The sequence below is a fragment of the Sceloporus occidentalis genome, unplaced genomic scaffold, assembly GCF_023333645.1.
Source record: "Sceloporus occidentalis isolate IW3139 unplaced genomic scaffold, rSceOcc1.0.p SCAF_4, whole genome shotgun sequence".
Taxonomy (NCBI): Eukaryota; Metazoa; Chordata; class Lepidosauria; order Squamata; family Phrynosomatidae; genus Sceloporus; species Sceloporus occidentalis.
In genome coordinates, this window is record NW_028316984.1 from 98,717,943 (window position 1) to 98,730,963 (window position 13,021).

The following is a 13,021-nucleotide window of genomic DNA, read 5'->3' on the forward strand; positions in this document are numbered from 1 at the left end:
GGTATTGTCATGGTCAGCCAAGATCAGCTCTCGGAGGATGAGGAGGAGGATGAACCTCCTCCAGAGCAAGGGCTGATTGAGGCAACGCCAGGTGCTGTTCCTGCCCTGCCAGGTCCCAGCTGTGATCCTCCAGCCCCAGAGGAGGAGATTCAACCAGGTCCTAGTGCCGAAGAGAGGCCTTCTATGGTACCACTGCCTAGTGGGGACTCTGGGGATGAAGCTTGCATGCAGGTGCCTTCTTTCAAAGAGAGAAGAGCCGAGAGTGCTTGCAGGCGCAGATCACAGAGAATTGCCGAGAGGCAATTAGCCAACCAGCCTCAGGTGGCATGAGGGAGAGTTTCCCTTACTTAAGTGGGAGAGAGACTAATGCTGGTTGCTAGAGTTTATTGCATGATCTCTCGGCGTGATTGCTGTTAGCACTAGCTCCTGGTATCTGGATTCTTTGTTACCTTGACCTTGGACCGGACTTTGTTATCTCTTGGCTGTTTGACCTTGGACTGTTTGACCAACGTTGTTTCTCGGTATCCTGACTTCGGCTTGACTCTCGGAACGTTTGGACTTCTGGAATTCTGAACTCGGCTTGTTTTCTCGGACTGCTCTCAGACTGATTCCTTGCAAGGTCTGCTTTACTTTCACTTCCACTGTGCTAAGGCTCTGTTATCGGCTACTGTCAAGTGTCTGCGGGCAGCATTCCCGGACAGGTATACTGTAATAGCCCTTTTTAAATATTTGAAAGGATGTCAGTGGAGTTTATCACCTGGGACGGATCCCATGCAGAAACTTAATTTACACTGGAAAATACCTGCAAAAGCTGGTAGATTTTCAGATGACGTTGGGGGTTAACCCGAACAGAAAGTGGACAAAACCCGCAAAAGTGGGTTGATTTTCACATGATGTAAGGGTTAGTGAGTATTAATGCAACATTAACCTGAATGGAAAGTAGACAAAAACCGCTCCTTTTTACTTCCAGAAAATCCCCAAAGTAAAAAGGAGCAGGCTTTGTCAAGTTTCCATTTGGGTTAATGTTGTGTTGTTGCTTATTAACCCCGATCTGTCTCAAAATCAACCCATTTTTGTAGTTTTTTCCCCGATTTTTAAATCCCATGTCTGCATGGGATCCATCCTATGTGACAAGCTACATACTGAAAATGGAGCAAGTTTATTTTCTACAGTTCCAGAGATTAGAACTCAGAACAATGGATTTAAAGCACAGGAAAAGAGATTCCTCTTGAGCATTAGGAAGAACTGACTGACAGTAAGAGCTATTCAACAGTGTAATACACTCCCACAGAGTGTGGAAGAATCTCCTTCTTTGTCATCTATCAGGGGTTAGATGACAAACCCTGTGTCTTCCTGCATGTTGCGGGGGGGAGAGTTGGATGGTCCTTGAGGTCACTCCCAACTTTATTATACTATGGAGTTTATCACATGGGGGAAATCCCATGCAAAAATGGGTTTTAAAAGCTGGGAAAAACCTGCAAATGCAGGTTGATTTTCACACAAGTTATTGTTAAAGTGGTAATAACCAAAACGGAAAGTAGACAAAAGCCACTCCTTTTTACTTTTGGGAAGTAAAAAGGAGCGGCTTTTATCTACTTTCTGTTTGGGTTAACACCACTTTAACAACAACATTGTGTGAAAATCAACCCGCTTTTATGGGTTTTTAATAATAATAATAATAATAATAATAATAATATTCCAAAATTTGATCAAAGCGGCATACAATTGGAGTATAAAACATCTCAATAAAATCAATTAAAAACAGCATTAAAAACAACACGGTAATCATAACAACAAAAGGGCCAGATGGATAGGGGAGTCAATATACACATTACAAGGTCGTCAATGAAAGGGGGTAAGGGATAATATAATTTTCACGGTGGGAAGGATTGGGAAAAGAAGAACGTCTTTAGATTCTTTTTAAAAAGAACTAAGGATGTGGTAGAGCGGAACTCATCTGGGAGATTATTCCAAGATCTAGGGGCCAGGATAGAAAATGCCCTCTGTGAGGTCCTCACATAGCGTGTTGTTGGGACCTCCAACAATTTCACCCCTGTCGACCTGAGTGTGCGGGGCGGATTGTATGGGGAGAGGCGGTCCTCCAGTACCCTGGGCCCAAGCCATTTAGGGCTTTATAGGTCATTACCAACAGCTTGTATTGAGCCCGGAAGCGAATAGGCAGCCAATGAAGATCTTTCAGAATAGGTGTTATATGGTCAGACCTGGAACAACCAGCGACCAATCTCGCTGCCATATTTTCCACTAACTGTAGCTTCCGGGTTTGGTACAAGGGTTACCCCATGTAGAGCGCATTGCAGAAATCCAGTTGAGAAGTTACCAGAGCATGTACTACAGTTACAAGATCCCTCCAGTCCAGGTAGGGACGCAGCTGGCGTATCAGCCGAAGCTGTTAACAAGCGCTTTTTTCTGATTTAAACCCCTGTTTCTGCATGGGAATTCCCCCATGTGATAAACTCCTATGAGTCTAAAAAGAGATGCCTTTTTGGGCTGTGATGCCCTATCTTTAGAGTGCCCTGTCCAGAATCTTACTTGATGCCTACATTATTGTATTTATGGTAGCAAGCAAAGTCCCTTTTTTATTCTTTCTGACTTTTAAAAACTTTTTACAGCCTTGAGACTGAAAAAAATTGTAGCTCTCCATTTACATATGTGTCTATTTTGTTTTACTTGCTGATTTTCTCACTTTTTGTTATTGTTTTGTTTCTCTTATGAGAGTATTCATGCTAAAGATGTGGGGTACAAATTTTAAAATACAGGATTGGGCAAAATGATACCAGTGTCTCCAAGGGGAGCCAGTTACAATTCTGAACAGCAGTGAATGGATTTCCTTCTCTTACAGGGGAGGGAATGAATAGGAACATCCAGGAATAATAGTGGAGTGGGTGCTAGCCTTGCTCCCTCAGTTCTGGCAGAGCTTGGGAAAGACACTTTTTGGACCACAACTTCCAAAATCTCTGGGGAATTTTAGTCCAAAACAGCAACTTTCCCAACCTTTGGGAGCAGTACTGCTTCTGTCTGCTTAGTCTCTACTTTCACACAGATCCACCACTGTTTCTTGGTCATGGAATGAGGGAATGCAGAGTTAATTTGCTTGAACTGTATGTGAAGTTTAATGTTTGCTTTTAATTACACAGCTCAGAAAATCACTGTAATCAGTAGAAAGCTCCAAAGGTTCCCAGGATGGCAACTGCAGTCATGTGTACGGAAACTCAGACACATCACTCCATACAGGTCTCCAGCTCCAGTTCCAGCTCGATGCATCACATGTCTCAGACTACCAGAATTCTGGGAGGCAAGTATAACATTGAACCTCCAGAAGGCCAGAGGATCCACTAATTTTAGGGCTTGTCAATGAGAAATAAAATTCACTGGTCTCACTGCAGATAAAGCTGGTTGTGACAGCATCCATAGAAAGAAACAGAACTTCTTCATTATTGTTGTCCTCCGCCATCTCCATGATCATCAACCAAATTTTCTGTTTAGCTAAAGGTTAGCATGTGGGACTTAACATGAGTCATAACCAACTTTAGCTGGTTTGTGGCCTGTGTGTTGATGCTGACATTTTGTTACATGTATTCATTTACATTTGCTTACATTTCTGCAGGATTTGAGTGATCCCCACTCGGTGTATGGTGTTAAATAACCAGATTCCATATGTTCAAACAAAACAGCATGCCCTTCTATAGATCCAGCTTGATTTGCATTTACTCCCACCCTGCCACCCACATGAGTGAAAGTATCATAAACTCTGAGTTGTGGTGACCTTCTGAGACTGGCCCAGTAATTGAGAAAGCAGCAATGTATGCCCACCCTCATCACATTGTAAAATAATTCCCACGCCAGCCAAGTTACTTTGGCAACTGAGGCAACTGGCTTTAAAAGCTATGATTTTAATAAGTTAAATATTGTTCTATCCTTATATAACTCTCAAATCAGTCTTCTGATTTTGAGGTGGCTGCCTCACTCTGCCTACAGGTAGGACTGGCCTTGTGATGTTCCCCATTCATGTTTTCAAGCAGAGGTGTGATTTCTTCAGGGGTGGTAGTAGCAGTAAGATTCTCAGGCAGGTTCTTTGATGCCTTAAATATTAAACTGTAAAATACCAACATTTATTAAGACCCTGTGTTATAATTCCTTTTTTATATTTTATTTTATTTATCGAGACATTTCTATACCACTTTTAATTCTCCAAATCCCAAAGCTGTTTCTAATATTGCATGTTAAAAACTGCAAAATGAACTACGGTTGGGTACTCTTCTTTTAGATTCCAGTTCCATGTCTATCATCTCCATATGAAATTCTGATTGTCACTGCTGCTGTGTATTCCTTTGTCTTCACTCTGGTTTCATTTATATTGTAATCTCCTTGGGGAAAAGAACTGTCTTTGCTCTACAGACCACCACTAATAAAGACATATCACACTACACTCTTAAAGCATTGCTATTCCACTTTAACTGCTCTGGCTACCTCCTGTTAAATTCTGGAGTTTATAGTTCAGTGACATCTAGGAGCTCTTTGACTGAATATTCTAAATGCCCCACCTTAAACTGCAAACTCCAGAATGCAACAGGAGGCAGCCAGAGCATTTAAAGTGAAATAGCAGCACTTTAACAGTGTAGTGCAATAATCGACAGTCTGAATAGCCTATGGGATTAGATACCATTAAAATGTCTATAATATAAGCTTTATATCAACTGAAGTTTGTAGGACTGTTGAAATGTGCTATGCATGTAGAAATCCTAAGCCTGTATACATAGCAAATACAGAAGAGACATGTGTCATAAATATGTTGCTCTGTTATAGCAATGAATATTAGGCTGCTGCCACACTGCAGAATTAAAGAGACCTGAAACAGTTTTAACAGTTATGGCTCTGTCCTATGGAATCCTGGAATTTGTAGTTTGTTGTGGCACCAGAGCACTCTGACAGAGAAGGCTAAATATCTTACAAAACTACAACTCCCCAAATTCCATAGCATTGAGCCACTGCAGTTAAACTGGTATCAAACTGTATTAATTCTGCAATGTAGAATTCTGGTGTCTCCAGAATATAACTCCCTGACCAATTGCTGTGTGTTAGGGGAGATTATGTCCAGCAGCATTTTCGGACCCAAATCTGAGAACCACAATGTTAGAAGAAGCCACTGAAAAGCCATGGATTGCTATTTCCAATTACTATTTGTCAATCAGTATCTTTTTATTGTATTTGACTATAGGCACTTTGGGACCCATATTGTGAGAAAGGCCATATATAGATCAAATATATAAATTGATCTTTGACTGAAAGCCCTTATAAACCACATAAGACATTTTATAATAATATAATACAGACAGACAGCTCAATATGGTTGAAACAGTTCATGTTCTGCTATACTGACTGTGTTATAAGGATATTCTTTCCTGGTTTATAGATCTGATTTTGGAAAAGTTTCCAGACAGATCTGATAGCTTTTATTGATCTCTTCTTTCAGATTTCTCTAAAGAACCTGCATTGAAGTTTGCAAAGTTTTGCATATTAACATGTTCCACTAGGAGCAAGTTGATCAAATCCCATCATAGTTCACCCTAACATCAGTAAATGCTATTTCGTACTGATTTAAAAGCTGTGAACTGCCATTTATTTATACATACAGGAGCTCTTGTACTTGGGAAAGATTTTTAATCATAGTTTTCTGTAATGTTCTGCTTTTATCTTTTTATAACTGACCTGTGGTTATAATAAAGTTGATTGATTGAAAATGCAAATCAGAATTAGCTTTGTGAATCCCCACACATTCCACTACAATAACATTCAGAGTGATTGCACAAATACTTTTTGTAGCCTAAGCATAAGTGGCTGTTTTATATCTAACATATTCACCATCTGACAGTAACCACAATATATTCACAGAGGAACTTCCACCCCGAAGGGGATGACAAGATTTCTATGATGATACCACCCAGTTACTATTATATATTAGGCATTCACGGGAGGAGGGGAGGACATTCAAGAATGTGATTCTCAAATGAAGTAATGAAATATACTGCTGTGCAAGATGTCCTTTTGAAAATTTCTCTGAAATTTTGACATCTATTTGATATGACAAACATACTTTTGCTTGACAGATGAGGTGGTTTCCCAGAAATCCTCTTCTGTAGTGGAGTCCTTCAGCATGATCTCTCGCTCTGTTGAGATACCTGCAGGAGAGAGCATCCCAGAATTCTTGGAGAAGCCCCATCCAGTAACAGTCCCTGAAGGTAATCAGTGTGGTAGTCCTTATAATAATTAATAATAATTTGTTTTATTTATATACCGCTATTCCAAAGATCATAGCGGTGAACAGCAAGTAAGCTAATTAGCAAGTAAGCTAATTTGCCCCCAACAGTCTGGGTACTCATTTTAGCGACCTCGGAAGGATGCAAGCCTGAGTCGAGCTTGGGCCCTTTTGCTGGTCTTGAACTCGCAACCTTGTGGTTTTGAGTGAATGGCTGCAGTACAGGCATTTAACCACTGCGCCACCAGGGCTCTTATACAAATGGCAAACTCAGTTCTCCAAGGGCTAGACCTCATGTAACCAAAACTGCACAATAACCCATTGGCAAGTGACCCCCATTGCTGCTGGACAATCATTTTACCATGTGGATGCAGTAGTCTCTTTTACTGATGTCTTTTAGACTGCATTCTTAATCTATTTATTTTGAATTTTTATATGCTTTAGTTGTCTTAATTTTATTTTATTGTGAGCCATGTTGAATCTTTTTTTTTGGGGGGGGGGATGAAGAGATCAGCTAATAAATCCATTCATCTTCAAGATTTGAAGAAGTACATCCCCTCCAAAAAAAAAAAAAAAAAACTTTAGAGAAAAAAGGGAGAGAGAGAAAAATCCCCTAAACAGAAGAGTGAACATTTTCAGCCATCACAGAATGTTAAATGTAGTTACTGTTTAGCATTCATTTCCCATGGTGCCTTTGGCTCAGAAGACGTAAAAAATTAATTCTGGCACACAACAACCAGCATTTTTCTCAATGTTACTTTATGTTTACTGATAGGGGACAAAGCTATATTTCGAGCCAAAGTGAAAGGAAACCCCAAGCCTTCTGTAACATGGAAAAGAGAAAGTGGAATACCAATCAAGGAAGGATCAAAGATGTTTTTTGACAGCATCAATAAGGAATACATCCTTAAGGTAAGGTGCACTGCTTTTAAAATCCCCTGTACATTTTACTTATCTGCTTCCCAGTGCAATGTGATAACATTTTAACAACAGGCTTCAACATTTGCAATTGTCAGCCCCTAATCATGCCAGCAGCAGATACAGTAAGGACCACGTTTGTTGGCTGTTCTTGTATAAAGGCATCTTTGAAGCAGGGATTTAATTTGAGCTTGGTTTAAAAAAAAATTAACCAAATTTGCAAATTTAATCATATTCGGGGTAGATGGAACTTTAAAAAAAATAATGTGGAAGAAACCAAGACAGAAAGATTTGATCATTCAGATCAACAGTTTTGAATACTTAATTCTTAAAAGCCTAAGCTTAAATTCCTGTATATGCAGCCAGTGCTGAATCAGAGCTGCTGCCAGGTTTTTTGTTCTCTTTTTGGACACCCATGTGGTCTGGACATACAACATGGTTCTCTCCATGCACCATTTGGGGGTTGCAAGTGGGAAATATTTATTTTCTGTCCATTTTTTGAGAATTTACCATCTAATATTATGCTTTCTGCATTCCAATATTTTTTTGGATCTTTCTTAATACTTTCTTTTTTAAATGTTTTATTAAACAAGAGAGAGAGAGAAAGGGAATATATCTAGAAGCTACAAATGTCAATTAATGGAAGAGACATTTAGCTTATTTTATGGTGTTTCATATTACAATTATGCTTTATATTATCAAGTCCATCTAGTTCACTAAAACTAAGCTATATACTTCTCATCCCATCTTGTTAAATTCCTTAGAATTTCATTTGGTATCCATAAACAAAATCATATTTTCTATTGCCTTTTCTACTTTTTTGGTCTTCCTTTTCTTCTGACAAATTCCCTATTATTAGTTTTTGTTTTGTAAACTTCTGATTAAAAAACCCCGTAGATTTGGCCATGCACTTTTCCAATACTTTCTAACTTGAGTCCATTCTTCTTCTTCTTCTTCTTGATTATCTATTTTTCATTTGCATCATGTCAGCTAATCATTCAACAGCCATTTTTTTCTTGTTGGTAATGCCTCATTTTTCCATTTTTGAGCATCTTGCTGCTGTCACCATGTATAGGATTATTTTCCAATTTTTCCTTTCATAGGGCCCATTCACATTACAAAAAAAATCGGTTCTGAAACCGATTCAATCACGTGAAGTTCCTACTCACCCCGAATCTCACACAAGCGAATCCGGGGCTTGCACACCCGTTCCGTGTTAAATGGCCCCTAGCGCGGTGTTTTTGAAATCGGCGCAAATACCGTTTCTTTTGGAAAACCCCGGGTCCTGGGAATGAGAACTTGGCCTCCATCACGATCGAGGCAAATTGAGGGAGGGATTTAGGTCAGAGGGTGGGCAAAGGGCAAGGCATTTCCTCCCCTCATCGGAGGGGAGGGGGAGGAGGAAAGAGCCCTGTGAAGAAGAGAGCAAGGGAAGGCATTCTTTAGGAGCCTCTTTTCCCTGCATCCCCTGCCCAAAGCCCTCTGTCGCTGGGCATTCCTTCCCTTGCAGGAGGAAAAAATTCAGGTCACGAACGGAGCTCATGTCAGGCAACCTCCCCCCCTTTTCAAATTCAAACAATTTTTTTTGAGCAAATATGCGCATTGAATACATTATGTTTGTATTCCAGAGGCAGATGGAGCTGGGCTTGCACTTTATATCCTTGGATCTCCTTGCCTTCTGCAGAGGGGGAAGCTACAAATGCTGCAAACAATCAATGTTACATTTTTAACAATTTTTTTGAGCAAATATGCTCATTGAATACATTATGTTTGTATTCCAGAGGCAGATGGAGCTGGGCTTGTACTTTATATCCTTGGATCTCCTTGCCTTCTGCAGAGGGGGAAGCTACAAATGTTGCAAACAATCAATGTTACATTTTTAACAATTTTTTTGGAGCAAATATGCGCATGGTTTGTCTTCTTGAGCAGATACAGCAAGGGAAGCAAAGGGAAAGCTAATGTTGCTTTTAAAAGCATAAAAAAAATGCATGGCAATCCCATCCTTTGCCTGGGACAGGGGCAGATCTGACCCCAAAGCCCACAGGTTTATAAAAAAAGAGAGAGAGAGAGAGAGAGAGGCATCTCTCTCCCTGCTTCAGCCGCTGAAACCCCTGTGCCTGGCTCTTTAAAAAGGGAGGACACTTTCCCCGATGCCCTGCAAACGTCACCATGACGATAGCTTGATTGGCAGCAGCCACCTCGCCAGCAGACACAGAATGCATTCGATTTCTAATTTGCAGGTCAAAATGCATTCGATTTCAAATTTGTAGTGGGCACTTGCTAACGGAGCGATTCGGGGGAGGGGCATCTGGATCAGCCCAGTTCCTTCCAGGTCTTTTAGACCAGTATGAATGGGGCCATAGTCTTTCTCTAATACCAAAGTTGTATTTAACAGAAAGAGGTCTGGACTCAAAGAAAAAACATTTCCAAGAATCTTTGTAATATGCGTATAAATTTTTTTCAAATGTTTTTTGGCATTGGGGCATGCCTACCACATGGGATAGAATGTCCCTATTTTTTCTCTGCACATCCAACATTTCCCTGTTTTGTATATCTTAAATTTGTTAGGTGTTAAGTACCAGTGATAGAACATCTTAAAGTAATTTTCCTTCAAGTTTTGTAAATTTGTCAATTTCCTTCATGTTTGCTGTAAATTTATTTGTTCTTTGCCATGACGTCTCTCAATTTTCCAAGTTTAAATCTCATCCTATATATTGGGCCCACTTTGTCATGGTCTCCTTGATTGGTTCTTCTTTCTGTTCTTGCTCCAGTAGATATTTGTAACACTTCACCATTTTATGTCTGTCTTTACTAAACAGTATTTTCTCAATTTCTTTTTCTTCTCTTTCAAAAATTCTTTCAAAGTCCATTTTCACTACCCATTCCTTATCTATATCTCAAAAGAAAGTTACATACAGTGCATCTTTGCCTTACATGGGGATCCGTTCCGGACCCTGCTGCATAAGACAAGTTCCGCATGTGCTTGAGCCCCATTGAAACTAATGGGGCTGATGCACATGTACCAGTTCCTCTTTGTTGTGCGGCTTTCAGTGTAAGCTGAAAGCCATGTATAGTGCACTCATGTATGGGCGCACTGTATAAGTGTGCACAGACCTCTGTGTAGATGTGTGTGCACATTCATATATGTCCCCCCCCAACTCCCACCCCAGCAAGTATCACATGTAGCACTTCAGGCCTAAAAGGTTTTCTACCCCTCTTGGTTGTTTGCTTCCTTTTCTCTACTAGTTTAGAACAACACAGAGAACTGATTTGGGCTGAATTTATGTTGTCTATTTTCTTTTCCAAAAATTGTACATCGCAAATGCTCTCTACTAAAGCACTGGAAACTGGCTCCAATAATGTGTGAAAGATCAGCTATGTAAGCTGATAAAATCTGTACTTACCCAGAAGTAAATGTTTTTAGTGAACTTAAATTTGACACAAGTTGGCTCAGCATTTAATGGTACAGTTACTAGTTGTATCAGTTTTACAAGTGTGGCACCTCATGACACCTTTTGCCTTTTATTGTCTGTGGTTTCTTCTTTGCAGTTGGAAAACTTGGCGTCAGATGATGCAGACAATTACAAGTGTATAGTTTCCAATGAGCACGCTGACATTATTTACACTGTGTCCTTGAATGTGACTGAAAGTAAGTATCTAAACAATATAACTAAACAAAAGTTTTGCATAGAAGGACTCTATTAGGTAAACTGAAAGGTGTCTGGAATGGTAACCTAAAGCTTTTCCTTGGACTAAAGGAAGTGCAGTAAGGACCATAATTCTCTGTTTCATAAGCCACAAGGTCATCCTTGAAGCTATAGTTCTTTCTTGTTCATTAGACAGGGTTGCCAAACATCAAAGCACCAGCTGAAGTCTGAGGAAATTGCTATGTTTCTTTCAGTTTCCAAGTGGGGAAGCAAATCTCAGGACAAGTGGCACTGGAAAAGGGGGAAGGCAGGGTTTTTGTTTGTTTGTTTGTTTTTGTACTTTAAAACCTTGGTGTCCATTTACATGTTCCTTCCATTTTAAGCCAGCATTGTGGTTCTAACTCTGCATTTAGGTATTTTTGTCTGTGTTGTGCTTGTGCAATATCACTTAACCAAAAAGCCAGGACTGAAGGGAGAGATGGCAGGTTTTATGTCTTTAGGCCCATTGTGCCATTTGGAGCAAGGCAAGGTGTGGAGGGCCAGTGTGATGTCTTGTGAGCAGTCTTGTTGTAGAAGCCCCACCAGCCATGTCACAGTACCTGAAATAAAAAATCACTCCGGGGTCAGCTGTTGGAGATGCTGTCCAACAGTAACATAGCGCCTGGAAAAACTCTCTTATGTAAGGCTACAAAAGATGCAAGCCCTGGTAAGAATGGAAGCAAAGTTAAAATGCTTTGGTGATGGTGTCTTCCTGGCTCTTGTTTACCATAGTAACTTGTTAGCTGGGTTTTAGGCTAATTCTATGCATCTTTAGCCAGGCTGCCCTCAGCCCCACATCTGCAACCAGCTGTCCCAGAAGCAGTTCAGGTCTACCTCCAGACTCTTGCCTCTGTGAGATTACAAAGGCTCACTGCTGTGACATCACACACACACACACACACACACACACACACACACACACCCAGGCTTAGGGTTTGGCCATGAAATCTCAGGGAATCAGATGTTGATAATCTGGAAAGCCGAATTTAGGGAACGTTGAAGCCTTTCAAGTGTTACTTGACCTCAGTTACCATCATTTCACACCACTGGTTAGGGATGATAGGAAACACAGTCTGGAAGCATCAGGAGGGTCAGACATTCCCATCCCTGCCTTAGAATATTGATCATCTCTATTTGTTCTCTGATTTTATTTTTATGTTTATGTGTGTTTTTTAAGGTGAAGAAAAGCTGGATTTCAAGAAAATGTTGAAAAAAAGGTGAGATACTCCCCCCACACCCCACTATTACCACCAAAGTAAATGCAACATTAATATGCTTTCTCAGGAAGGTTGTGCACATTTTCCAGCCCTTTGCCCAAAGGGAGTTTGTAGAACATAGTGACAGACTGATAGGTAGTGAGTACTGCTCTTGCAGGAGACTCTCCAATGCATGAAAGAGATTGTAACAGTGAGGAGGCCAAAGCTTGGCTGTTCAGATGGAAACAGGGAGGGAGGAATTAGTCAAATATATTTATTTAGACTGCCTCTTTTTTACTCAGATATTCTAGGGTGGTTTACAGTGATAGAACTGCAGCATAATAATAAACAAAAATAGAACAGTGTCACTCCTTTCATATAACACAAGTCCAAGAAGCAATGAAACTATAGTACTACAGATTCTATAGAACTGTTTCCTACATTCCAAAGAATTTCAGTCAGGAAAGAAATAAAACTAATTTTAAATGCCTGGGTACATATAAATGCATATGTTTTGAGCTGGAAGCAAAAATACTATAATATTGGCACCAGTCAAACTTCCTTAGTAGTGGTGGCGCTCCATAGTGCCACCATGACTAGTGTCCCAACACTAGTGTGTAAAGAAACACAACCAATTTCACTGTCAAAATCTATGAGGATCAACCTTTCTGTTTATTAAATTAAAACACCTTTCCAAACTTTTGAGGCAGCTGACAGAATAATATTGAACTCACAATAAAACTCAGCATATTAACTGAAAAATGTTTCAGTGTTTCACAATCTAACCAAAGAAGATATTCCACAGAGAGAAAACTGCAGAACAAATTATTGCTTCTTCTGCCTTTTCTGTTTCAACTGGCAAATCTCTGCTTATGAAAAGGGAATAGTAATGATAAATCTAATCATGGAGATCATTCCATAACTTTGGGTTATCCTAGTAGTCTACC

The 13,021-nt window shown here is 40.0% G+C and overlaps 2 protein-coding genes across 2 annotated transcripts in view; one reads left to right on the forward strand and one right to left on the reverse strand.

The window, feature by feature from the left end:
- LOC149314394 (oxysterol-binding protein-related protein 5-like) overlaps positions 1 to 590 on the reverse strand; it is a 642,611-nt gene extending 642,021 nt beyond the window's left edge. The window contains exon 1 of the mRNA XM_089521022.1: positions 450 to 590. The gene's annotated coding sequence lies outside the window, so the exon portion shown is untranslated. The remainder of the gene's footprint in view (positions 1 to 449) is intronic.
- Positions 1 to 13,021, forward strand: part of IGSF22 (immunoglobulin superfamily member 22) — a 52,164-nt gene that overhangs the window by 2,390 nt on the left and 36,753 nt on the right. The window contains exons 2-6 of the mRNA XM_089521019.1: positions 3,156 to 3,313; positions 6,126 to 6,257; positions 7,050 to 7,186; positions 10,742 to 10,841; positions 12,056 to 12,095. Coding sequence (XP_089377145.1) covers positions 3,202 to 3,313; positions 6,126 to 6,257; positions 7,050 to 7,186; positions 10,742 to 10,841; positions 12,056 to 12,095 — 521 coding nt within the window. The 5' untranslated portion in view covers positions 3,156 to 3,201. The remainder of the gene's footprint in view (positions 1 to 3,155; positions 3,314 to 6,125; positions 6,258 to 7,049; positions 7,187 to 10,741; positions 10,842 to 12,055; positions 12,096 to 13,021) is intronic.